The 27,770-nt window shown below is 43.2% G+C and overlaps 1 protein-coding gene across 7 annotated transcripts in view; it reads left to right on the forward strand.

Annotated features, from left to right (window-relative positions):
- DAB1 (DAB adaptor protein 1) overlaps positions 1-27,770 on the forward strand; it is a 462,229-nt gene that overhangs the window by 377,504 nt on the left and 56,955 nt on the right. For 6 of the 7 annotated variants that reach the window (XM_070367959.1, XM_070367958.1, XM_070367957.1 and 3 more), the window contains 3 exons: positions 8,317-8,448; positions 9,074-9,193; positions 18,603-18,662. In XM_070367959.1, the coding sequence (XP_070224060.1) occupies positions 8,317-8,448; positions 9,074-9,193; positions 18,603-18,662 (312 nt within the window). The remainder of the gene's footprint in view (positions 1-8,316; positions 8,449-9,073; positions 9,194-18,602; positions 18,663-27,770) is intronic. The other variant, XM_070367962.1, reaches the window with a different exon arrangement.

Raw genomic sequence — 27,770 nt, forward strand, 5'->3', positions numbered from 1 at the left:
CATGAGTATTTATTGAATTCGACCTCCTTATTTTAACAGCTGAGAAAATAAAGTGTTAGAGAAACAGAAGTAGAGCCAGTAGGGTTGTGTGTGTTGGGGGTGGGGTTCAGGGACAGACTTGGACTCAGGATTTTGCTGACAGATTCATTCATTCAAATTATTCATTTAAAAATAGGTACTGACGAAGTCATAGCGACAGAAAGTAGAATGTGGTTTCCAGGTTGGCTGTAAGAATGAGAAGTTAGTGTTTCATGATACTGATGGTCACTTTGGGAAATGGATGGCGGTGAGAGTTGCAGAGCAGTGTGAATGTACTTAATGTCAGAGAACCATGCACTTAATAATGGTTAAAATGTAAATTAAAGTTGTGTATGTTTTTCTATGATAAAAATATGTAAGTACTAAATCCTTACTATATATCAGATACTTTACCTGATTTGGGGATAAAGATGAGAAAAATATTGTTGCTACCACTCTGGAGCGGAAATACACATATCTTTGTATTGTTGTTTAGTTACTCTGTCTTGTTTGACTCTTGTTGCAACTGCATGGACCAGGCTCCTCTGTCCATGGGATTTCCTAGTCAAGAATACTGGAGTGGGTTGCCATTACCTACTCCACGGGATCTTCCCAACCCAAAGATCAAACCTGAGCCTCCTGCATTGCAGGTGGATTCCTTACCCTGAGCCACCAGGGAGGCCTTATATACATATATACATCATGGCAAACTAAAGAATTGTACCATGTGGTAAAGTCCAGGAAGCTTAGTATTTTTATGTAACTTGTAAAAATTAGAATACTTTTTTGCAAAAAAAAAATAGTATAAGTGAACAAACGTCCAGTTTTTTTAATCACTAGTAAATTCACCATTCAAAGGAAAAACTCCTATTAAGATTTTGTTGGATGTACTTCCAGACTTTTTATACACATACATATATGGAGAATCATACTCTTTTCAGAAACAGGATTATATTGAGCATACTATTTGGCGATATGCTATTTTTCATTCATTAGGATGTTTTAAATATATTTCCACAGCAAAAAGTACATACATTCCCAAGATGATTTTTGGCTAGCTGCATATTATTTCATCTTATAGCAAAATGCAGTTACTTCAGCCAGTCAGTTAATGCTCAACACTTCAGACATTTCTAACTTTTCACTCTTCTAAACACTGCAGGGAATATCTCATATCTAAGTCTTTTACCACATCTTACATTATTTATAGATACCCGAATCCCTACAAGAAGAATCATAAGGTCAAAATTTATGCATGTCTTTAATGCTTTGAGATAGCCAGTCTGCCCTTCAGAAAAGTTGCACCAAATCACACTCCCACAAGTAACAAAAATAACCATAATGGCCAACATTTACAAAGCCCTTGCAATATGTGCCTTGCACTGCGCCAAGCCCTTTACGTGTACCAGACTAACTCATCAGTCTTTCTAACAGGACCATGAGAGAGGCACTCTTTGTCCCATTGTATTAATACGTATATTAGAGAAATCAGTAGCCCAAGAAAGTATCTGTTTCCCCACACTCGTGTTAACATTGAGTATTATTTTTTTTTTTTTTTTTTTCATTCTCGTGGAGAAAAGTGGCATCTCACTTGTATCTGGTATATTTTATTTGAATCAATTTAATATTTTCAACAACTTGTTGGGTTCTGTATCATTCTTTGTATAATATAAAAAGAGAGGGCTCAGAAAGTTAGACATTCCCAAAGCTATGCAGTCAATGATACAGCTTGGATTTGAATTATGCTCTCTCTGGCACCAGTGTTAACATTCTTTCCTCTGTTAGCATGCTACCTCTTTAGCTAGAGTCTGGGATCTTTGGAAATCTGGTCTTGTCCTTGAGTAAAACATTCTAGAAGATTTCAGGATGGGAACTTAGAGAAAAATTCACTCTGACCTGTTCCATTGAGCCTCAGATGATGGGGTGCCTGGGGACTGGTACAGAGGTTGCCTCCAAGCCTTGCTGGCACTGCCATGTAGCAAATGCATCCAAAAATATGTTGAAAAAGAGAAAGGCCTTTATAATGAGCCTGGGCCTCTCTTTGTCTAGTGAGATTTTAACTACTGTAATTGCCTGTAGTGTGAAGTAGTGTATTTTTCATGTATCTATTTTTATTCTGTGTCTATCTGCGTATCTGGTTTTTTGTTTTGCTTTTTTGTTAACTCACTTGAATCCTGGTGGGTATTTTTCCTGTGAATAGTATAGCCTCGGGAAACCACACCCTCTCATACACGCATATACCCACACACAATAATAATATGAAGGCTAAATAGGCTAGAATTTATTCTTTAAAAAAAGCTAATGGTAAAGTCTGAGCAGATGACTTTCTAATCCATACTGTATTTAATTGGCTGTATTGAACCATACTACAAATTAAGTCTTCTCTGTAATTTATTCTGTCAGACAATAACCCTGCAAACAATTTGATACTTCATTTAAACATTGGTAAATGGCTCATGGAAACGCTAAGAAAAAAAATGGTAATCAGAGAAGGAACCCTCTGTTTACAGAATAACTCCTATGTGAAATATCATGAATTAACCTGATTTAGTCACTGAGCATGTATTGAGTGACTACCTTGAGCCCTGTATGTCTTTGGGTAGCTTGGCTCCCCTTTTCTCTTTTTTTTAAATTAGTTATTTATTTATTCTTGGCTGTGTTGGGCCGTCCTTGCTTTCTTGCGCAGGCTTTCTCTAATTGCAGCAAGCGGGGGACTACCCTGTTGTGGTGTGCAGGCTTTTCACTGCAGTGGCTTCTCGTGTTGCAGAATGCAGGCTCTAGGCACCCGAGCTTCAGTAGATGCAGCTCACGGGCCCTAGAGCGCTGACTCAGTAGTTCTGGGGCACAGGCGTGTGGAATCTTCCCAGATCAGGAATCAAACCCATTTCCCATGTGTTGGCAGGCAGATTCTTATCCACTGAGCTACCAGGGAAGTCCCTTTGTTCCTTTTAATTCATGAAACCTTACTTACGAAGTTGCTCAGTCGTGTCCAACTCTTTGTGACCCCATGGACTGTAGCCTACCAGGTTCTACCATCCATGGGATTTTCCAGGCAAGAATACTGGAGTAGGTTGCCATTTCCTTCTCCAGGAGATCTTCCCAACCCAGGAATTGAACCCAGGTCTCCCACATTGTAGGCAGACACTTTACCATCTGAGCCACCAGGGAAACCTTACTTAGCACTTGTTCAAAAGGAACATTATTAGGACCTAGGATAAGGCTGAGGAGAACCTGACATTATCTTTTTTTTTTTTTTTTTTTTGAAGAGTTAACATCCCAAAGTAGAAAGAAAACATGTGCACAGATGTTCTCCAGATGTTTTGTTTTCAGGACCTAGAGGCATCTGCCTGCTTCATTCTTTCTGCCTAGAATGCCCTTTCTCTGGTTTTCTGAGGATTTCCCCTTTATCTTTGGAGACTGAGTCCAAGGTCAGCTCCTTTGTCAAATATTCCCTGATGCTCCTGCCCATTTCTCCTCTGCTCCTTTACAACACCTTTAATATCAAGTTTGCCTTATTATATTGTGATTGTTAGGTTCTTTGCCTGCCTGTTCTTTGAGACTGCAAGGGTCTTGAGGAAGGGACCATGTTTTAGTCATTTGGGCAGATGTAGCACTTAGAATGAGACCTAGAATGTATTAGGCACTCAGTAATACAGTTATACAGTGTGAATAACTATATGCATGGACAAATGTGTAACAAAACTAAGAAGGTTGGAGCATCCCAGATAGAAGGAAAAAAGTACAACCCAATGAATTCTAGAGTTGGGAGTTATTATTACAGGGAATAGGGGAGTTGAGGACGGTCCCTAGATGAGCATGATGTTGGAGCTAGGCCTTGAAGCATAGGTATACTATAGTTAGGTAGAGTTGATGAAGCATGGTTAGGGTAAGAAGAGGCAGTCAGCAGAGAAAACAATTTACATAATCGCACAGAGGTGGGAAAGTCCAGAACCCAAAGGGGGATGATGACCCCTTCAGATTATTTTTACTCCTGGGAGGAAAGTCAGACTGGGTTGGCAAGGCCGATCTCTGAATTGGCCTTGGAATTCTGTAGCAACAATTTCATCTACAATGAGAGGGTTCAGAATAGGAGGAGTAAATGAAGCAGTAGCAGAAAAATTGGGTGTTCTGGAAGACTCTCTTTTTAAAACCAAATTATCTGCTTTGATTTTTTGGCAGTGCTTTAATACCTAGATTGGGCTTCCCTGGTGGCTCAGATGGTAAAGAATCTGCCTGCAATGCAGGAGACCCTTGTTTGATACCTGGGTCGGGAAGATCCCCTGGAGAAAGAAAATGGCTACCCACTCCAGTATTCTTGCCTGGAGAATCCCATGGACAGAGGAGCCTGGAAGGCTACAGTCCATGAGGTTGCAAAGAGTTGGACATGACTAAGTCACTAATACCTAGATTATGTTTTTCCAAGACAAAAACTCTTTTCCAAAGGAAGGGTGGAAGAAGGTCAACCAAAACCTGCCTTTCTTCCACTCTCTCCCTCTGGCCTAGTATTCTCTGCATCTCCAGAAAAACACGTGATGCCTTGAAACTCCGCACAGAAACACTCTTGGGATGAAATGGTCTTTTGTTTTTTCTGTTACCAAGGACTTCAGCTCCCCTTTCTGGCCTTGGCTGCTCAGCAGATACTGCAGGTGGCAAGCCCCTGAAAGTGCTCCTCCAGACCAGGTGGTCTTGACCTTTTTCTCTGAGATCCTAATAGCTGGCCTTGACCCCAGACCTTCTGACTGGTGACCCTTTCTGACCTTAGTAATCTGCTGGAATCCAGAACATCCTCAGTTTGACCTCCTTCCTCAGTTTCCCTTCCTCATCCTAGCTTATCAGGGATCATGGTTTTGTTGTTGATCTAGGGAGCCAAGAATCTAAGGAAAGGAGACCTTGATTCTAAATGACCTTGTTTCCTTTATTCAATGCTTTTCCATTATGAGTAGGGAGAGTGGGGCCTGGATTAAGTATTGGTCCAGCCAGACACCTTCTGGCCCTCAGTCCTTTCATGAATGAACTCACAGTTAAACTATATGATGTTTACATTTCCTCTGGCTCCACCTGCCTTTGATTTGTGCTGATAAAACCTGCTTGAAGACATGGAGCAATTTGGAGGCTCACAGAACAAGTATTTGCAATGTCCTCTGAGTTGCCAAGATGAATGTGATAATGTGGGATTAGAAGGATTCTAATATATTTGTATTTCCAAGGATCTTTATGACGTTTGCATGGTTAAGGTTGGAGAAAGTAGAGACATAATCCCTATCTGACTGTTCGTTTCCAAATGATTGAGCCAATTTCAGAGCAATCCTTTTTAACACATCATAAAATTAACTATGGGAAAAGATAATGTTACAATATTTTTAAGCCCTTCATGCGCACACACAGCTACACTTTGTGAGGAAATATTAGGTATCATCAGGCATTAAAAATGTTTTGACTTTAAAACACTTAATGAGGATTCACAGATAAATTAAAACATCTCCATCTGCTGTCTTGCATAGTAGGTGATATTTTACCATTGCACAATCATCTCCGAATCTAATTCCACCAGGAAGACTTCTAATCGCAGTTTAATTTTAGAGCAATATTCCACTTGGCAATCAATAAAGTGCTGTCGTCAAACTTTGATTTAATAGGATACGTGGATAACATTCACTGTATTATGCAGAGAAAGAAATACTTGCAGGAAAGAAAGAGAAGGAGGTTGCCTTTGTCTCTCACTTTTCTCTTCTGTGTCCCATTCAAGCTCACAAAAGCCTCTAAATCAATACCGCCTTGTTTCGTGAATATAAATCTCATCAATTTTACATCATTAACACCATGGAAAAGCTACTGCTCTCTGAGCAGTTTTTCCCTGCTAAATAAGTATGCCCTCTTAAGAAAGCAGGAACAAATGGATCCTGGTCATTGTACTAATAAACACTTGCTTCTTCCCCAACTTTGTGTCAAAATCTACTAAAATTATAAAGTTGTCTTATGGCCATTTAAGGGGCTAGGGTGACCAAGCAGTGATACCACCCTCCATGCATCATGTGTAGTTGACACTGGGCAACCTAGACAGGCATGAAACCCACAGGAAGCATCTTAAGAGTGAGAAAGAGGTGAGCGAATGGCTGGCCTCTGGAAGGTAAAGCTGCAGCAGCAAATTCTGCTGCAGAAATGATTCCTAAGGTCAGAAGCCTGAAAAGATGGCAACAGGCCGGGAATGGACGTTTTTGAAGGTCAGGGCCAGCAATCCAGAACTAAGTAATGGTCATCATAAGAGGCAGGCGCCACTGTCCTGAGAGGCTGGCTGTGTGATGTGAGATCTAGATAACTAAAGGATCTGGGAAGATGGAAGGAGACCTGGGAGAAAGTCTACTTCAGTGGTTCTTAATATTTTCATAATCAAATTCTTCTCGTGTTAAATTTCTCCTTCCCTTCAGATTCAGTAACATAGGAGACTTTGTTCAGTAAAATGCATTTATACTCATTTACTTTCCGATTTGGATTATTTGAATCCATCACTGATTGCCAAAGAGGATCTGCTCCAAGGTGAGCTAAGGGGTACAACAGTAACCAGATATAATTCTAAATAAACTCAGCATTTTTATTTGTGTGCACAATAAAAGAAGTCATCTTATTAGGAATAATTATAAATTTCTGTTTAGCTTTTTGAAATGTTGAAAATTGCCTGGGACCTCTTTTCATTATTTTTAATGATCCCTATAGATCCAGGACTTTGGGTTAAGAGCCATTGATCTGGTTCAAAGTTCTCCTTTAATAGAGGAATAAACAGAGATCCAGAGAGATACAGTGAGTGCCTTGTGTTCACATATAGTGGCTAGAATTCAAGCTTCTTAGCACCCAGTATAATGAAAAGGTCCTTTGTAAGGACTTGAAACACATCATATAATGTCTGCTGCTGCTGCTAAGCCGCTGCAGTCATGTCTGACTCTGTGCGACCCCACAGACGACAGCCCACCAGGCTCCCCCGTTCCTGGGATTCTCCAGGCAAGATCACTGGAGTGGGTTGCCATTTCCTTCTCCAATGCATGAAAGTGAAAAATGAAAGTGAAGTCGCTCAGTTGTGTCCGACCCTCAGCAACCCCATGGACTGCAGCCTTCCAGGCTCCTCCGTCCATGGGATTTTCCAGGCAAGAGTACTGGAGTCGGGTGCCATCACCTTCTCCATATAATGCCTAGATACATATATAAACCTTTACAGAGTACTGTTTAATGAGGATTATTTTAGGTACATTTAATCTAGAAAAATGACCGTAAAGATCACCATCGTTTAACAGGATGGGGGATATTGCTTGTTGAAGTTTAGTTAACAAGGGCAGGAAGGTCAGTTTCAAATGATGTTTGAATTACTGATCAGCAGTCCCAATTTAGTTCAACAACTATGGGTCAGGCACAGCACTCGGTACTAGGATGACGAAGATGAAGACAGAGTCAGGTGGGGAAGACCAGGATTTAGGAAAGTGTATCAGAGAAGGAAGATCTATGAAAGCAGGAGCCCAGGGAGCTGTGTGTGAGGAATCCTTTGGGAGTTCCAGTATCGCTAGACTGAAGTTCTGGGAAACACAGAAGAGGGAGGAATCTCCTCTGCAGGGAAAGAAAGGGCAAGCCTTGTTCAGGGGATTTCACAAGGTGATGTGATTTCAAATAGGCTTTTCAAGAGGAATAGAATTCAGGCAGGTGGGTAAAAGAACAGGTCTTGCAGACAAGGGGACCAGCACACGAAAAACCTCAGAGGTGTGGGTCTAACCCAATTGGTGACCTGGGACAAAACAAAGAAGGGTGTTTGATCCTCAAGTCAGTCTTGTCACTGCCACCTGTTGGAAAATTGTCATGACCATGCACATCTGTGGTTCTCTGAATGCAGAGGGCGCCCCTGGTCATGGTACAGTGTACGCCGTCCAGCAGGACAAGCAAAGGCCCTGGTTATGTGAGTGTACTAGGTATCAGTGCAGAACTTAGACTGGGCTGTGGCATGAGGAAAGATGTAGAAGGAGCCTATACTGCTGAGTGAGGCTGACTGGGCTCGGCAAGCAGAAGAAAGAGCCACCATCACAGATGCTCACTCAGCATCTGAACAGTCCTGTTTATCTCTCTGGTCACAGCATCAAGACCATGGAAGGAAGCCTCCATTTCTCAAGGGCAGGCACAGCTCTTTTTTTCCTTCCATCTGGACCAAACAGCTTTTCCAAAGCCCTCTGGGCTTGTTCACACGTAGCGGAAACACATCTCTTATTGATCAACAGCTCGGAGGGAAAGTCCCCTGAAATAGGCTCTTCTTTTTGTCTCTCACAGGCCCTTCAGCATCATCATGCTGTTCACGAAATTTCCTACATCGCAAAGGACATCACAGATCACCGGGCCTTCGGATACGTTTGCGGGAAGGAAGGGAATCACAGATTTGTGGCCATAAAAACAGCCCAGGCGGTGAGTAGCCCCCTTCCAAGGAGGATGCTTTTCCTTGTACCTTTTCTGGGATAACACAGTCACACCATTAGTCTTCGGGGGCCCATTGTGACATGTGACTCAGCGATGCTGACACTCAGCTTCCCATCTAGAAAAGATAAACAGCCTCAGAGCAAAGAAACAGGCTCACGCCCATCCAGTTGTGGTGGTGTTGCTTTTTCTAATGGGTATTTCGTGATGACTAATTATTTTCCTTTCTGATTAAGCTGGATGGAGGCACACTATACAAATAAGTTTCCTTGTGTTGCTAGCCTCATTTAAAAAGAAAATAAGAGAAAACAAATAGCTGTTTTGCATAAGGCCTACCCTAATTTTATTGTATTCGAAATTACTAATAAATAAAAGCAGTGCCTTTTATGCTTATGATTATTATGAATTTGCAAATATAATTAGTTGAAGAAATGAACTTTAGCCTAGATGCAATTTGCTAAACCAATATAACAAGGTAGAATTAATTAAAGATGGAATGCTTTCAGTTTAATAGAAAAAGGAAGGGCTGCGGGTTGTAGCCAGCAAAAACAAAAATTGGTCGCTGCAGCTCAGTAACCATCCTCTTATTCATGTGCTTTACCACCTTTTACTCCAGGCTGAACCTGTTATTCTGGACTTGAGAGATCTCTTTCAACTTATTTATGAATTGAAGCAAAGAGAAGAATTGGAAAAAAAGGCACAAAAGGATAAGCAGTGCGAACAAGCTGTGTATCAGGTATACCTGTGAATTTATCCTGGTACTGGAGACAGCAGGGGCTTAAAATAAACAGATATGAAAACTGACAGTCAAGGCTTCTCCTCCTGCTGCCAAGTAGAAATAAACAAAGATGAAAGGTTCCTGTGTAAATTACAGGCACCGAAAGCATGCCATTAGAAATGATCCCTATTCTCTGAGATTCTAGACATATGAGAGAAAGTGAAGTCTTAAAACTGGGGAAGATTTCAGGGGAGGAGATCTAAGGAAAGTCAATTGCATTTGCTTCTTGTTAACAGTCGGGGTGGGGCGGCTACAAGAGTTTTCATTTTTTTTCCTGCCAATTTTCTGCCTTAATGACCCACCAGCCTGTCCTACCCAGAGCTGGTTTCTTCACTGTCCTGTAATTTCTGAATACAGTCTCACATCTCTCGCTTTATATTCTCTGCTTTTCATCCTCCCTTCCCTCACTCTGCTGTAGACAATTCTGGAAGAGGACGTTGAAGATCCTGTATACCAGGTAATTTTGGAAACTAGTCGGGGTTGAGGGTCAGGAAAGGCCTGGGCCTGTGGTATAGGCATTTTGTCTCCACTGGCTGCAGAGCCTGGAGAAGGACCAAGATTATTTCTGAGGATGAGGCCTGCCAAGCCCTCCAGGAGCAAATTTCCATAAAAACTAACAGAAGTTTGGCCGGCATCAGTAGCATGGGATTTAGAAATAGGCTTCTCCCTTCTTGCCCCTGCTTCAGCCTTCTCAGCAATCTGTATAAGTTTGATCCTAGAGCTGAATGTTTGCAAGAGTCCCTTGAATATTCTGAGTTCATTAGAGAGACTGAATAATGAGGTGGCTTCAGTGAGTTAAGAACCAGAGATGGGGCCTGACATTTTGGCAACATTTGAACACACATCCAAAGGATGGTTTGTGAGCTGGGGAAAGGACTGTGAGGAGAAGTCTTTCTGGCCCCTGATTGTCCAGGCTGCCCCCCTGACTCCCTGGCTCATGCCAGAGGGGCTTTTGTGAGTGGGGGAACAGGAGATCCCCCAGACGTGCCTGCCCGTAGCTTTCTCTGTACTTTCTTCAGGGTTGCAGCCTAAGTGTGGGTAGAGATGGCTTCCCTTGGGTTCAAGTATATGCTCTGTTTTAACAGATGCAGATGAGAGAGGAGGCCTCTCCCACTCTGTGCTTATTCCCAAGGAGAGAGAGCAGCCAAACATTTGACTTATGGGACATAAAAGACAATCTGAAATGTACATTTCTAACTGGGACACACATGCGTTCTATATATGTGTGTCACACATGCATTCTGTAGTTTCACAGCATGCATACTTTCGCACGAAAGCTGCCACTGCTATGATGAAAAGAAAATAATATAGATAAGAAATTAATCGAATCTGAATCATTTGAAAGAAAAGTATCTAACATGGATGTAAATAAAAGTCAAAGGTGCATTTGATGCCAGGCTTTGCTTTAGAATACCAGGGGTGTGGATTCGTCTATAGTATGAGCTCAGCCCCTGGCTCATGGGCTCGGAGAGTGAAGAACATAGTCCTTCTTGAAATGGCCCAGTCTTTTAGAGTCTGAAACGTGTATATCGAAAATTTGACTTCAGTATTTAAAACTGAGAATGTAAAGTAAGGTGATATGTATGAGATGAAGGCGTTTGTGGCTTCTGAGCACATCAGGATTGGCTTAGGACTGTGGGCCTTAGGGAGCAAAGGGGAGAGACCGCTGAAACCCAGAGCTGGCAAAGTTGGGGTCCCAGGAGACATCATCCCCACACAGCAGTCCCCGCACAGGCAGACACTACTAAGATCAGTGCCACTGAAGGAAGGGGTTATATCTCCAGAAAGGTCTGCAGCGCCTACGCAGTCCTGACTAAAAGGCTGACCATCGGACCATGGCAATTTTCCTTAGAAGAGGCAGGAATGTGCCAGGCCACGTGGAATGTCAGTAATGTCTCTTCAGGGTGTTTTCTCTTGTGCCTGTGTCTTTAATGCTTACTACAATTTGTATCCTGAATTCCAAATGCTTTTTTTTTTCCTCTTTCATTTTCCCCTTAACTTTTCCTCTCTGGCGGCTGCTGTCATAGTACATTGTGTTTGAGGCTGGACACGAGCCAATCCGTGATCCCGAAACGGAAGAAAACATTTATCAGGTATAAATCACTTTCCTCTCCTTCCTTCGCACCGCCACCAGTGAACGCACAGAAGGGGCTGAGCCACCAGGGGCTCTCTTCTCACTCCCAGCCTCCACCTTGCTCTGTTGGTCATTCTGGGCTTGTTAAAATACCTCTGTGTGAATTGGCTCCTAGTTCCCTGCTGTTTACCAGTAGTTTTCATGCTTGATCATTGACATGTTTAATGGCCAACTGGGTAGAATATTTTAATTTTTAATGGATCTTAACTATTTTCAGTTGACACAGAAATCAAACATTCCATTTTACTAAATTAATCCTTTGGAGGGTTGTTGTTCAGAATATGAGGGTCCTTCATTTCTCAAAACAATGTGCTGTTGAATTCCCTTAAAAAGTCAATTGCATCGCTGAAAATGAAGGCCAAATTCAAAAATGCTGTTTGGAGACAACAGTGGGAATATTAACTGAATGAAAGAAAGTTGAGCTAAAGGTTTTACCCCTTCTGAAGGGAAGGTAGATTAATATTCTTAAAAATGTCTGCTTATGTGAAGAAGCCTAAACACGTGTTTTTTTTTTTAATTTATATTACCAAAGTATAATTGATTTACAATGTTGTGTTAATTTCTGCTATACAGCATGATGATTCATTTATACATGTATATGCCTTCTTTCTCATACTTTTCTATGATGGTTTATCACAGGATATGGAACATAGCTCCTTGTGCGTTACACAGTAGGACCTTGCTGTTTATCCATTCTATAGATAACAGTTTGCATCTGTTAATCCCAAACTCCCAATCCCTTACCCCCTACCCCTCTCCCTTGGCAACCACAAGTCTGCTGTACACTTTTAAACTCGTTAATTCTCCTAAATATGCTGTAAAGTAGGTATTTTAATCCCACTTTTTCAAGGGGAGACTGAGGCTCTGAGAGGTTTAGTAGCTTCCTCAAGGCTGTACAGCTGTTAAGAGCTGGGACCAAACCCACACTGCTTCCCCTGTGCTTTCCCACCAAAGAATCTGTGTAATTACAGCACAGCCACACATCAAACAAATGTGACAACCTCCAGTTTTTCATTAATTAGAATTTTATCCCTAATTTGAAATATAAACATTATGGAAGCAGGAAAAATTTTAATGTATTTAAATAAGTGATTTTAATTTTCTTAATTTACTCAGTTGTGTGGTCTGTTATTCTGCCTTGGGCATGCATTACTTGTGTAATAAAAGTAAAACATATTTTCAGTTTTCATCAAATGCACAGAATTCTAAATGACTAAAGTATGTTAGTTCTACCAGCACCTCAATTTAACCAGCCCTTGGAGAAGGAAATGGCAGCCCACTCCAGTGTTCTTGCCTGGAGAATCCCATGGACGGAGAAGCCTGTTAGGCTGCAGTCCATGGGGTCACACACAGTCGGACACGACTGAAGCGACTTAGCAGCAGCGGGTAAAGATCTATTTCTATGCACAGGTTCCATCTGGGTTCAAGTGCAAGCTTGCTCTTTGAAAAGTTGTCTAAAATCATCACTAACCAAGTTTCTGTCTTGGTAGAAGACAGAAACGTTGCATATCTGTCCTCAGTGTCAAATTTTAAAGTCCAACATTGCTGTGTCTCAGGATTGTTACTGAACCAAACTTGGGTCCACAGACAAATCTACTGACACCGGCTTGTGGTGAAGGAAAGAGCAGAGTTTATTGCAGGGTGCCAAGCAAGGAGCCCAGGGCTGCTAGTACTCAAAACACCCGAACTCCCTTCAGGAAAGCATTTTAAAGGTCAAGTGAGGGAAGAGAGTTGCAGGGTATGTGATCAGCTTGTGTACAACTCTCTGGCTAATCATTTGGTAACAGGATGGTGTCACAGTATTGTTCCTTAGGCATCAGTAGGTCTGGGCGCTACATGCTCATGGGCATCAAGTAGTTAATTTCTTCAATTTGTTGGCGGTTTTAGCATCTGCAGAACAGCTCAGGAAATGTGCATCAGATCCTATTGTCTAGGTACTTCCAGAAGATATGAGGCAGGAGCCCGTTCTGGGAAGGCCCCATAGGGTCCTGCTCAGTTACAGTGTGATGCCAGAGGAACCACTAACCAGTCATCTGATGAAGAGAGAGAACCTTTTAAAATAAAATTAGATTTTTCCAATATAAGAAGTTCTTAAATTTAGACTTATCTGTAGTTGGCAGGGCTTCTTTTGTGCCCTGTCGGGGTCTCTGGGCGGCCATCTAGTGTACTAGGAAGGACTGACTTTGGCAAGCAGGGAACTGGGATATATTTCCGACTCTGTCACCAACTACCTTTGGCTAAGGGGTAGCGAGCAAGGCACTTGCCCTCTCTGAGACTCAGTTTCCCCAGTGATAAAGTAGGAGAATAAGTTCTCCCTAAATCACATGTAGGCATGAGAATGAAACAAGATCACAAGGAGACTGTAAAGAAGAGGATTCATCCCAGGTCACACACTGCATCCACAGCCATTAAGCCACCTTGTCAATCCCTTTCCTTCTCTGGGCCTAGGTTTACTTATCTATCGAATGTGCAAATAAGATGGAAGTTTGTCATGGGCATGGCCCTTTTCTGTTCTTTGCAACTAGTCCCTCAGCATAGGACTGTTAGAGAAGCATGCTACCTTGCTTTACAGAGCAACAAGACTTAGAAGTGCTGTGCATCCGTGTGTGTATATATGTGTATATAGTTTTGGTAACATTTCTCAAACAAGGTCTCTGTGAATGGGGGCTTACATACAGTATCTTCTTACGTCTCATAGCTACCCCAAATGGCTTGAGTCATAATTCCCACTTTACAGATGAGGAAAGAGTGCCGCAGACATAACGCATGTTGCCCAGGCTTACAGAGCTAGCAAGAGGTAGAACCTCCCACTCACTGACTTCTGTGCCTAAATAAGTAAATCCAAGGGCTCTTTTCAGTTCAGAATATCCTTGATGATAAGTTTTACAAGTAGATTCTATATAGGTTTCAAGTCAGTATCTAAAAGTCACCCTTCTGTTAACAGTTCTGACATCCAGGATCTTCCCCTCTGTCCATAATTAATAGGAAGTACCATTTAAGGGAATGACTGTTTTATTGCTTTCTGTTGGAAGGGCCTCTGGTCATCTTTCTCTCTTGTCTTGCCAGGCCACTGGGCCTCATTTTGCTTAACAAGAAATAAGCTCTTGGGCCTGAAGATAGGCTGTGCTTTTAAGGAGCTGCTATTGGGAGCCTCAACATTTTTTAGGGCCTACAAGTGTCCCATATTTATTCTTCCTGAGTAGACTTCAGTGTTTCTTATACTTCAGCTTGGTCAAGGTAGTCTCAGATTTTATTTTATTTTATTTATCCTCTGTTTTCTGGAATGAGGGCCTAAGTTTTAACTGTTTTGCGACCTCAAGTGAAGTACCTAGCTTCTGTGTCTCAATTTCCTGGGCTACAGAATATAGATACTATAGTCTCTGCTTCTAGAAGTGGTATGAATATGTAAAGCAACCAGGACAGCACTTGGTACATAGTAGGTTTTGTGTAAATGTTAGTTCCTTTCACTTCCTAATGCCATCAATATCAGATGCTGCTTGAGATGTCTTATGATGATGCATTAAGTGAGGTAGAACATGACTTGCTCACCTTATCTTGTCAGAGAGCCCAGTGGAAAGCTGCAGCTTCACTTGACTTCGCTATTTATAACTCCAACACAAGGGAGGGAGAGACTCTTGAGTACATGTCACCTCTCTTTGAGGATCAGTAGTCTCATTTTCCAAACTGGATTAATAATAATAATAATTGTCTTTCTATTTGCATGCCTCAGAAAAAATTATTAGTTGTCTTTTTTAAAACAACACAGAACCCCACAGTACAAAGCGTTTTTACCCATCACTTAATTCTGACCCTTCCAACAACTCAGTGAGATGAGAACAGTTGTAATAACTACCATTTTAAATGTAAGAAATTTAAGTCCTTCATACTTAAGTGATGGGCCCAAGGCCAGAGCCTCTGATTTTAAAACCTAGTGTTCCTTCAGACTTTAGCAAGCTTCCAGCATCAGTGAGATCGCAGCTTGCCAAGGGCACATTCTCCAAGTTTGTTCATTCAAAAATCATTTTTAATTACCCAAGATTTGTTACACATTGTTATTTTAAAACGACATGTCTCTAATCCTATGTCATCCAGCCATCAACCTGCCCCTCCACACTATTAATACATTGCTGCACTGAAAGTGTCTTCTGTATGAATGGTCCTTAATGTATAGTTTCTAGAGTAATTTCATTTATTCATTCAATAAATAGTTAGGTATGGAGCACCAGCCTGTGCTGGGTGCATCAGGATGCACAACCAGATAAGGAAACAGGTTCAGAGAACAGTGACTTCTCCAGGGTCATACAGCCTGTGGCAGAGCCAGGATTAGGAACCAGACTTTCCACCTCGTTTTGGTCCAGGACGGTTATCACTCTATACAGCATCATATTACTGAAATGGTCCACAGATGGGACATACCAGTTAGGGGAAGATGAGAGCCAAGACCAAGGCACTGTCTGGTCTTCATCCTCTTAGTGTTTCTGCTGGTTTTTCTGTCTTCAGCACATATGTGGTAAATGTGTGATGCTTAGAAGTTTCTTGTTTAACCGTTATTTACAGATGGGGAAACAAAGGTAATAAAATATCTACTGAGCCCTCAGCAGGCTTATAAATCAGTCGGAATTCAGAGTGACCAGGAAGCTGCAGTGTGATTTGACAACTACTTTGTAAGATAAAGCTCCTTTTACACCCTCCTTCAGTAGCCTGATGACTTTTCCATCTCCCCCAGCGAGACAAGGAGCGCTGATAAGTCAGGGGCCACGTTCATCTTGTTCACCACATTGTCCTAGGGAAAGCACCATGCGCAGACACTTAATAGGTTCCTGGTAACTTTTATTTCTTAATGAAAGAATGCACCGGATGTTATGAGTACAGAGGAATGCTCCACCAGTACTCTAGTGGCGCTCCCAACATGATGTCTTAGCTGAAGTAATTCTTAAAAGACAAACAGGCAGGTTGATATCTCACCCATGGGACAGCCAAGCAGAAAAGCTTTCTCAATTATGCACAGTTTGGGTTTCTCCATCCTACTGCTTCTCCTCCATTTGCAGGCATAATTGAGAGTCAGCTGCGGTTCAACTTACTAAGTGCCCATAGTGAGCAGTGAATTGCAGGGAACAGAAAAACACTGTTCATTTTGCTCAAGCAAGGGTGAGCTGCTAGTAAAAATAAAAGTGAGGGCTTGTAATTTATTGGCCCTTGTTAACAAGGACTCTGTAGGCATTCTTAGAGGGTTCCTTTTGGAGGGAGCTTACTTATCAGGAGCAAAGAAATTACATTCTTCATGGGCTGCCTGCTGCAGGAGTAACTGAAAGTGCATCTTCTGCACAGCCATGCTCACTCAGAGTCCTGTTGTTTTGCAAGGATGTGCACGAGCTTCCAGGAGTATAGAATGAATGTCAGAGGACAAGAAACACCCAAATCTACTGTGGGAATGGTTGGAACAGAGGGGAGCTGCAGCTATTTGTATGATGCAGTAGTTCAAGGCAGACTATACAGGCTGATGCTTCTGGCTTCCCACTCACGGAGATTAAATGAGGATGTATGTGAACATAAATGTTTAGAATAATGCCTGGCACATAGAAAATGCTCTGGCAGTGTTAGCTCATACCGTTAGTGATAAATGTCTTGTTCCATAGCCAGAATAAGATACCTTTGACTCTGATCACTTCCTAGCTATGAAACTTTAGGCAAATTTCCCTAACATCTCTGAGCCTCACTCTCTGCTACTTAAAGTGGAGAATTTAATACTAACTTCTCAGCATTAGTATAAAGATTTTAAGGTAAGTGAGAGAGAAAATGGCAAAGGGACTCCAGGAATAAGCTCAAATTCTTCTCTAAGCTGGTCCAAGCTTAAAAGATAATTTTTCTTAACTAGTCTCCACAATCCTCAATGATATACTTATGTAGCAGACACCTGCTGAAGGACTACTGGCTCTTATGTGCCATGCCTGTTTTTAAGGGGCTTCCCTGGTAGCTCAGCGGTTAAAGCAATGTGCCTGCAATGTGGGAGACCCGGGTTTGATCCCTGGGTTGGGAAGATCCCCTGGAGAAGGAAATGGCAACCCACTCCAGTATTCTTGCCTGGAGAATCCCGTGGACAAAGGAGCCTGGTGGGCTACAGTCCATGGGGTCGCAAAGAGTCGGACATGACTGAGCGACTTCACTTTCACTTTCACTTTGATCAAAAAGAGACCAGTTATCAGACAGAAAACCACTACTGGCTGATCCCTCCATGGAGGGTTTGAGTTAAGCTTTGCTAGTCACTGAGGATGAACTAGTGTCAGAAACTTGAATGTTTCAGAGCAAGGCCCCTGATAGACTCACTTGAAAAGTATTCCACAAGTCCATTGTTATTCATATGTATTTGGGTACATATGTACATAATGTATTAATGGCAAAAGACATTACCGTTCTAACACTTGACAGTATGATGGTGCCAAATAGACTTTTATTATTTACTCTCTTTTGCCTTTGATGTATAACCTAAGCAAGAAGCAGAGCTGAAGTTCCCATTTCAGTGAGGCCCAGAGGAGCTAAGTGACTTGCTTAGGCCTTGACAGTTTACACATGGCCCAGGAAGGCCAGATGGATAAGGAAGAGAAGAGAGGGAGAAAAGTTACAGAGAAGTGTTAGAAAACCATTGGAGAGTTTTTCGATTCTAGTCGCATGCTTTTTCTGCCATGGATGGACCCTTTTCTTACAGAAAAACCTTTGGTGATTATCAGATAGTATGTGAGTGATCCCAGCAGAAGCTGTATTTTGTTTTAGGACCTGGGTATTTGTTGAATTTTAAATAACCTGGATCTCAGATCAGCATGGAGTAGTACTTCAAGCTCAGCTGCAAACTGTTTGTAACAACTTAGGCACCTCCTAGCACCTCCCTGGCATCACTTTTGTCTTTGGTGAGATGATTATTTTTTTCACCACATGATCTCTGAAGTCTCTGCCTTTAGCTTCCTCTGCTGTGGTACTGTGAGGAGTCCGGTGGCAGAGACATCCTGCAAACCTCTGTGGAATGATTCACACCCCCTCTCCTCCTCCAGCTTGCCTGAGAGGAGGAGCCTGGCCTGACGCTTTCATGCTGCCAGCAGCTCCTCCTTCTGCTTTGGCTGCTCAGGCCTCCGGGGCTGAGTTCACACACGCTTAGCCAGTGGAAGGAAAGCCTGGTTGCTTTGTTCTTCAAAAGCAGAGTACCAGAGTGTTTTGACTGTGTTGAATTTGATTTTTTCGTAGGTTCCCACCAGCCAAAAGAAGGAAGGTGTTTATGATGTGCCAAAAAGTCAACCTGTAAGTGTAAGTACATCTCCTGTCTTCTACTGGGTCCCCACAACCTGGCTTTATACCGAGGCTTGGTCTGCAATCCGAGGAAGGGAGTCCACAATCCGCTCTTATGCATACGGATCACCACCTATATGGCTTTGCTGGGGACAGCATGCTGGGGACTCCTCAGTGGGTGAGGGGAAGGGGGTTAGAGGTGGAAATGATGGGGCTGAGTCTGCATGAAGGTCTGGCTCCCTGAGTGGAAATCTGCTGAATCATGAAAACTCCTATGTCCAAGGGATTCAGAGTCTCCGGTATTTTATGGAAAAAGTCTCCAGCCAAAGACTCCATGATGCCTGGTCAAGCAGGGGCAGTTCTTGGTTCTGGGAAGAGAGCTGTCCACTCAATTTGAAAGTGGTCAAGAAGCTTCAGAAAGACAGAACAAGGGCTGGCCAGAGCCTTTGGAGTGTGTTAAGGGTCCAGTCAGTGATCAGCACGCTATAGAAAAGGCCATGTGTTGTATGTAGGCTTGCAGAGAACCGGGGGCCCGCTGCACCTGGACCTCATCTGCTAGGGGGACTCCTGGAAGTCTGAGATACAAAGGAAAATACTCAGTTGTGTGTCACTGCTGGGCTCAGAACCATGTTTGAGACATGTTTCAGTGCAACTGAAGTTGCACTCAGAAGGCGCCTTCTACCTAACCCAGGCAGCCCTGAGGAGCCAGTGCAGGCTTTGAGTGGGGGGACCTGTGACTTTGCCTCAGCTTGTGTAAAAAGAACTGGGGTGTTTAGTCTCTGCTGACTTCATTCAACCATGGGTGGGAGGAGCACCGGTTTTGAAGTCATACTGACCCTCAGGAACCCAGCTGTGGTCCTAACAGAGCTGTTGTGAGGCTAAATGACCTTCTCTGGAACACTGTTATCAGTCCTGGACCCCACACCATGAGAGACATAGAGACAGCCCTGTATGTTTCAAGATAAGATTAATAATGGGGTTTGAAACCCAATTTGGTGAACAAGTAGCAGAAGGACCTGAAAACCTTTGGCCTGGAGAAATGAAACCATGACTATGGAGGTGGGCATCCCTAGGACCATGAAATGGAAGAGGGATTATACTCTTCTGTATCTGCCAACTCTCGGAACTGAGACGGGGTGGCCCTACAAGAAAGTCATTTCTAACTCCAGCTAAGGGTGGTCTACTGATGGTCAGAACTGCTCAAGGGTGGAACTCTGGCACCTCAGAGAGTAAGCTCTCCATCACTGGAGCTGTACAAGCAGAGCCTTGAAGACCACCTGTCAGAAGGATGATGGGATGAAGGTGGGGAGGGGCGGGGATTCAGACATTGAATGGCCAGAGGGGCAAGCCTTTGATACCCTTTCCAAACCTGAGTTTCTGGATTCCTCCAATCAGGAGTCTTTCTGGCCCCTTCTTACCCTCCCCTGGCTCCACTCCCCTTTTTCCTAGTGAACTTTCTTTCTGACTTATTTCCATTTCTCTACCCACTCTTCCAGTATCTTGAAACCATCCTATCCCACCTAAAGACGGCTTCCAAAACTCAATGCATGTTAGTTTTAATAAGACATATCTGAGTACTAGCCCCTTTAAAAACACCGAGTGTAGAAACAGTAGAAGGCATGCAGTGTAGGGCCGTTCAGAAAAAGCAGTTTTTCTCTCAGAGGCCTTTGCATTTAATCAAGCCTGCTTGTCACCAAGACACCGGTCTGCTCTTCGTGTTTCAATTTGGTCCAGCCCCCATCGCACAGCTCCCTCCAATTCAATTTGTGCCTAAATTGCCTTACTTGCCCCTAACAGGCTTAGATACGTGAGGAAACATGCTCCATTTGCTGCCTTTGGTTTTTGTGAATTTATTAACCAGCCTGGCCACACCACCTCCATGCTTAGTAGCTCCAAAAAAAGAAAAAGAAAATCCAGACTCTCAACCTGACATACACGGCACTCGGGTCCCAGCCTCTGCTGTATCTTTGGCCTGCCTCATCCTGGTCCAGCTCCACTGGACTCCTCAGCTTCCCCAAGCAGTCATACCCTCCCCACCCTCCCTGAAGCCCTCCCCCAACATCCTGCCTTGTGTTTAGGGGAGTCTTTCTTGATTCTCCCAACAGCGTCAGCACATCGCCCCTGCATTTGTGCCTCCACACCTGTCATTCCTCCAGGAGTAGACCACACAGTGTTGGAATCCTTCTTCCTCAGGAGCTTCTGGGAGCTTCCTGGGGTCCTTGTGTTACTAGAAGCAAGCCCAGGGCTTGGTTCTTCGCAGCCAGATACAACACGGCTACTCTAGGGATAGTTAATAGATATATGGATCCTTTTTCCTTGTAGAAGGGATTTATGAAAATTCTTGCTATTTTTTTAATGAGAATTTCCTGTTTCTCTGATTCTAAACAGTCATTGAGGACGTATGCTAAGGCTTTGCTTAGAGGATGTCGGGGCTGCCTGAATGCCCCACAGTGGCTTCCCACCTATTATTACCACTGACTCTCAGAAGCATCTGATGATGATAATGGCTTTTCCATGAACTATCTCAGTATTTCTAAAAATCTGAGAGAGGGAGAAAGTGCAAAGCATAGTCTCAAGTGAGAGGCAGGTGGATGCACCTGGAATCTCAACTCCTGTCTATCGTTACTGCCTGTAAGCCTCGTGATAGGTCTCCTTGCCTCTGAGGCACAGTGTTCTCATCTTCCAAAAGAAATTACTGATACTAAGTTGCAAGGTGATTTTGAGGATAAAATAGTCTGTGTATTGGAAAGTTATTCCCACTTGCCTAAACCTCCCAGAGATGTCTTATGTATCCTGTGTCTCCCTTGCTCTGACATCTTCCCTTGCCCCAGGCTTCTCCTCAAAGCCCCTCCTCTCTGCCAAGTGCCTTTCCCCAGGATATATCTATGCTCTGAGAATCCCTGCCATACTGTCGCTGTTCACACCTTCACCACCTGCTCCTTACCCAGAAACACAAACCAAGGACAACCAGGCATCTTCCAAGGGAATCTGGGGGATCCTACAAGTTTCCCACAAGAAGGGAGACTGCCCATTGGTCTGTTAGTCTGGGGACCACCTGGTTTCTTCTTCCTTGGGACAGATCTGCACAGAGTCCTAATAAAGGACTCAGCTTGGTGCTGTCATTGAGGAAAACCACCAACCAGGCCAGAAATATACAACCACCTGATCTTCAGAGTCAAATCTGGGTATGGCTCTCATCCTGACCACCTATTAAGGGTCCTTGAGTAGCTTTTTGTATCTCTAAGCCTCAGTGTCATCATCTGTACAAAGAAAGTAGTGTCTGTCTTGTAGCTTTGTTTGACAGATTAAAGATTTATGTAAAACCTTTAATAGAGGACATGGAGTAGATTAAATGAGAACATTTCCACTTGTTGCTGAAACAAGCAATGCACCAGCCAACAGTTCTCACAGAGCTGAGGATTGCCAAGTATTCTAAGTGACAGCCCAACTCCACCAGGAAGCCTTCCTTGCCCCAGAGTAATCAGCCTCTCTGGGATACCTCTGTCCTTCTCTTTGTGATGATCATAAAGGATTATTTTCTCTTAATGTATCCACTGAGCCATTGGACCTTGGGTTCCTTAAAAGCCTGGCTTTCGGGTTAATGATAGCACTTACCTTAGAGTTTTTGCTAGAGACTGCTGCTGCTGCAAACCCCACTCCACTACTCTTGCCTGGAAAATCCCATGGACGGAGGAGCCTGGTAGGCTGCAGTCCATGGAGTCGCTAAGAGTCGGACAGGACTGAGCGACTTCACTTTCACTTTTCACTTTCCTGCATTGGAGAAGGAAATGGCAGCCCACTCCAGTGTTCTTGCCTGGAGAATCCCATGGACAGAGGAGCCTGGTGGGCTGCCGTCTATGGGGTCACACAGAGTCAGACACGACTGAAGCGACTTAGCAGCTACTTCAGTCATGTCTGACTCTGTGTGACCCCATAGATGGCTAGAGACTGAATGAGCTTAAATATGTGAATGAGCACAGGACTCGGTACACAGTGAGGATTCAATAGCTGTGAACTGTTATTATGCTATTTGTTTCCCTTTCTTTTCTGTGAGCTCCTTGAGGACAAGAATTACTTTTAATCATCACTATCCATAAAGAAACTTTTCTTGGGATTTCTGTTCTTGAAATTTTGCTTATAGACTCGTTCCCCAGAAAGAAACACATGTCCACATGTAAGTTTTTGTAGACCTTGAAGCCAACGAGATCCCTTGATCTCAGCTCTAGAACCTCTATTCTAAAGCCTCAGTTTGTGGCTCATCATCACTCTTTCATGGTCAGAGAGATGCTCAGAAAGTGGCAAATTTGATGTATTGGGGATTTCAGAGGTTTAGGGCAGCAGATGTCGGAATTCATTGTGTTTGTTACATTGTTCCCAGGTGGTACTAGTCATAAAGAACCTGCCTGCAAGTGCAGGAGATATAAGAGATGCTGGTTCAGTCCATGGGTTGGGAAGATCCCCTGGAGAAGGGCATAGCAACCACTCTAGTTATTTTTGCCTAGAGAATCCCATGGACAGAAGAACCTGGCAGTCCACAGGGTCACAAAGTTGGACAGGACTGAAGTGACTTAGCATGCACACATGTATGTAGGTTCAGACAGAAAGCCAATTCTGTTTTTACTCCCTCACATTCACCTTCCCTGGTGGCTCAGATGGTAAAGAATCTGCCTGAAATGCGGGAGACCGGGGTTCAGTCCCTGGATCTGGAAGAAAATCCCGTGGACAGAGGAGCCTGATGGTCTACAGTCCATGGGGTTGCAAAGAGTGAGTGACTAACACTTCCACTTTCACATTCGCTCATCCCTGTCCTAGTTGAACATCCTCCTTGTCCCATAAACTTAGGATGCTCAGCTGTACTGGCCCCTTTCCTGTTCTGCTCTCGTAAATAACACATTAGGATGTTTTTGTTTGCTTATTTTACTTTGCACCTATAATATTGCCTTCTTCCAGCAGATTTGTTCTTGAGGTCATGCTTTGCTTCCCTCCATCATCTCCTGGGAATCTGAGCCCAGATAAGGATTAATCCCACTCATTCCTAGAAATATACATTCCATCCCTTCCTGGTCAAGGAAGTCAGAAGCTTTGCACAGGGTCTGATCTCCTCTGTATCTTAAACAGGTGGGTCTGCTTCTATGTCAAGGTCTCTGAAACCTGGTGGCATAAATGCTTGCTGGCAGGAAATGTTAGTTGGCTAGAGAGTTAGGAAGGTTTCAGGAAAGAAGGTACAACTTGGGCAAAGCCCTGAAGGATGAGAGGATTTGAACAGGCAAAAGAGACATGGAAGCACCTCTGGGCTAATCACTGGGGTCCTGGTTCCTGAGTCCAGACTGCCTCTAAATAGCAACACTCAGACCTGGTTAATTTCTCATCAGTTTCCTTCTCAAAGAGGTGGGCAAGGCAGGCAGTCTCCCTTTCTGCCAGCTGATGATGCTGTCATATTCTTTAGACAAATTCCCTGGCCTCTTTGGGGATGTCAAAAATGTACATTCCTAAATGGAGAGGAAAGTGTCCACATTCATTATTTAGTGCCTTTTGCACTCTGTTAGCCTTTGGACATGGTCTAGTTTCACAGCAGGCATTCACAGGCTGCTAAAGGGCCCATTCCAGATCCTTTTATGCCTCACAGCGCTGAACTTGGTTGAGATTTTCTGTGAAGGTCAACGGTTTCAACGACAGGAAATACTCCACATTCTTCTTCTCCCCTACGCTCACCCTCTCATATAATATTCTTACAACTGAATAAGATCTTTTATCCTTCACCTTATAATTGCCCAGTTTAAAAGCTTTTTATGTAGTTGTATTAGATATAAAAGACTTTCTAATTATTAGTAATAACAAGTCAGTGATTACTAGCTGAACTTTTTTTGGCCTTCAAAAGAAATTCTGGGAAGTTTGGCATAGTGGTAAATAGGAAGGACATAGGTTGTCAAATGGATGCTTTGGTCTCAATATTAATTTCCTTTTGGTGTAACATGGATTCAGAAATTGAAAGGAATGATAAGACCTCCATGAGATTCTCTCTTCCCTTTGTCAGTCGCTTTGACTTTCTGAGACTCCATTTTTTGGGCTGCAAAGTGGAAAGGATCACCATCTGCTAGTAACACTTCAGGGCTTTCATGAGACTCACACATCAACATGAAACATTTCTGTGATGCTCAGGGGTCACTTTTATGAGATGCTGGGGAAGTAAAAATTGAAGGATGGTATATATTCGTTACTTCTACTGATTTTATGTGCTGTTCTATGATTAAGAGAGGGTCTTCCCAGGTGGCTCAGACAGTAAAAACTCTGCCTGAAATGTGGGAGACCCAGGTTGAATCCCTGGGTTGGGAAGATCCCCTGGAGAAGGGAATGGCTACCCACCCCAGTATTCTTAACTGGAGAATCCCATGGACAGAGGAGCCTGGCAGGCTACAGTCTGTGGGGTCACAAAATGTTGGACACGATTGAGCGACCAACACTTTGACCTGATTAAGAGAATGGCCCATGTTTAATGACAAGAGAGGTCAAAACTGCTCTCAATATAAGAAAGAAATTGAAGACCATCTGAGCTGATTTTCAGAAATGACAGCCTCTCAAAGTAGTGAGTTCTCCGGCCCTAGGAGTGTTCAGGCAGCATATGGTGGTTCTATAAGGAACCCTCATATTGTAAAGCTGACTACAGTGCTAGACTTCCAATTCTCTTATCTCCTCTGGCGTTCCATTTGCCCTCATGTATTAATACTTATCTCATCATCTTGCGCGCAGATAGCTCAGCTGCCAAGCCATATACCCCCTCCCTGTCTTCATTATTATCATCTGGCTTCATTATTAGAATCCTGTGTTCAGATGTCTACTCTGAAATGCCCATCAATAAGTCGTGGCCTTTCCCAGTGAAGTTAGTGCTCTGAATAAGAAGTTAACCAAGTAGTGTAATCAGATCACCTCACTGAGCGAGCATTGGCCCAGAGTAGGTGCTTAGAAATCTGTTCCTCCTTAATTTCCTCCTATAGAACTTGAAATCAAGGCTCTAGACCAGTCTGTATCCTCAAGGCTGTAGACCAGTCTGTATCCTGTATCCAGTTTATCAGCCTGGATGAAACTGATAAACATCCCAACGGTCAGATTTGAAGTTGAGGGATCCATTCGGTTCCTTTTTATGGACAGTAGCCATATGTACCGGATCTAGGGCTAACATAGCTGGGGAAAAGCAGAAAGACCCCACTGAGCATCTCTGCCCCAGACAGCTTAGGCTCTGATCTTGGCTGATCTCCTTCAGTAACCACAAACCTGCTAGGTAGGTGTCATTTACATATAAGGAGCCTGAGGCTTTAAGAGTTCACAAAACTCACAAAGCCAGAATTTGAACCCTGTGTTTTTCTGACTCAGGTACCCACATGATTCCACTAAAGTAATGCTGCCATTAGGTTTCCAGAAAATGCAAAGTCCTCCATCTCCTAACCCTCAACTGATCAGAATCAGTACTTGGAACTCAGTTCCCCGCTCTGATTACTCATTGCTTTTGAGTTTCTATAAACACTCGGAGCTCAGGAGGCCTGAGGCTCTGTGTATGACTGTGAACACCTCTCTCCTTCTCTAGACCCTCACTCTGCCTGGCACCACTGCTTTCCTCATCCTGCTGTTGAAAAGATGTTTTTGAATCCCAGAGAACAAATCTTAATGAAAGCAGCCTACCTCTAAAACTCAGAAACCTGCTTGTTTTAGTGCTCCTGCCTCCTACACTCCAGACTCCTTGGTGTTTTTCTGAGACCCCTGTCCCCCAGCAGTCAGCCTCTGGATGGCTTTCCTTGTCCTGGATTCATTTCCATTTTGCTGCTGCAAATGTAGGAAGAGGCAATCCATTCATGGGAAGAATTGCAAGAGTTCTCTGGACAATTGTTTCCTCCACGCCCAGTCCCCATCATTCACGGCAAATAAATTTTCATTCAGAATTTAGCAGTTGGTTTTTCCTTTAGTTTAAAATCTGAATCAAGATGTTGCATAATTGGATTAAGTCTAGTCTGAGCATTCGTCAGTTTCACTTCCTGATTAAGCACCACATTGCAGAGAAATTATAATGATCACAACACAGTGAACAGAGGTGTCACAAGAGAGGAGATCATCTCAAAGTGAGAAAAAGGAATCTGAATCTGCATATTCCCACAAAAGAAAGAGAAGCTTGCCTCTTCTAATGTTTCTTGAGTGGACTTTCTTTTAGCTGTACGTGAACTTTTTCCTGAGATAGAATCCTAAATTTCTAGAATCTTAAAGTTAATAGGAATATTAAAAGATGCTGTCTCGTTTAACCTGCCCACCAAAGCAAAAATCCTCCAAGGCTTGTGATGAGTGCAAATAAGCATTCCTGACTCCTGGGCTTCAGCTCATGTACCTGCAGTGACAGACCGCCATCACTTTTGTAATCCCAGACCTCTGATTGCTACAAAACCCTTCTCTCTTTGGAATTCCCTTACAACTTCTATTCATTTCATTCTATTTCTATTTCATTCTACTTTATTTCATTTCATTCTTTTCTATCCATCCTATCCTTTCATTCATCCATTTGGCAAATGGTTACTAAGAAGCTCCTACCTGCCATACGGTGTTCTATTCCATAGCGGTATAAAGATGAATAAGACCAGCTGCTGAAGAAAGTTAATGGTCTCAAAAAGAAGATAGACATATAAAAGTAATCCCAATCAATACAATCAAGGCTGTAAGAGGCTACAAGAGGCCCTGGGGGCAGTGGAGGGGCAGTAAACTTTGCCTGAGGGAGTTTAGTAAGGTCTTTACCTGGGGGATAGAGTTTGAAAAGACTGGAGAAAGGGTGGAACACTATACAGGAAGAGGAAATTGAGTGTTTAAAGGCACTGAAATGTGGAGAAGCCTCACATGTCCCAGGGGCTGATGAACAGTCTGGGATGACAGGACCACAGCATGCCCTCTTGGGAAAGGAGACAGGGATACCAAGGGGAGGGAAGGAGAGGGCCTGAAGTGTGACACTGAGAACCTGGGAATTTGGGGGAGGTCACTGTCACTTTCAGGTGGTGGAGTGACACTATTGGAGGCGTTTTTCAGCATTGCTCTGGCGTATGGCAGGTGGCTCAGCAGGTGGGGAGGTTGTTACATAGCTAATGGAGTTATCTATGC

This window comes from Bos mutus, chromosome 3, assembly GCF_027580195.1.
Source record: "Bos mutus isolate GX-2022 chromosome 3, NWIPB_WYAK_1.1, whole genome shotgun sequence".
NCBI classification, from domain to species: Eukaryota; Metazoa; Chordata; class Mammalia; order Artiodactyla; family Bovidae; genus Bos; species Bos mutus.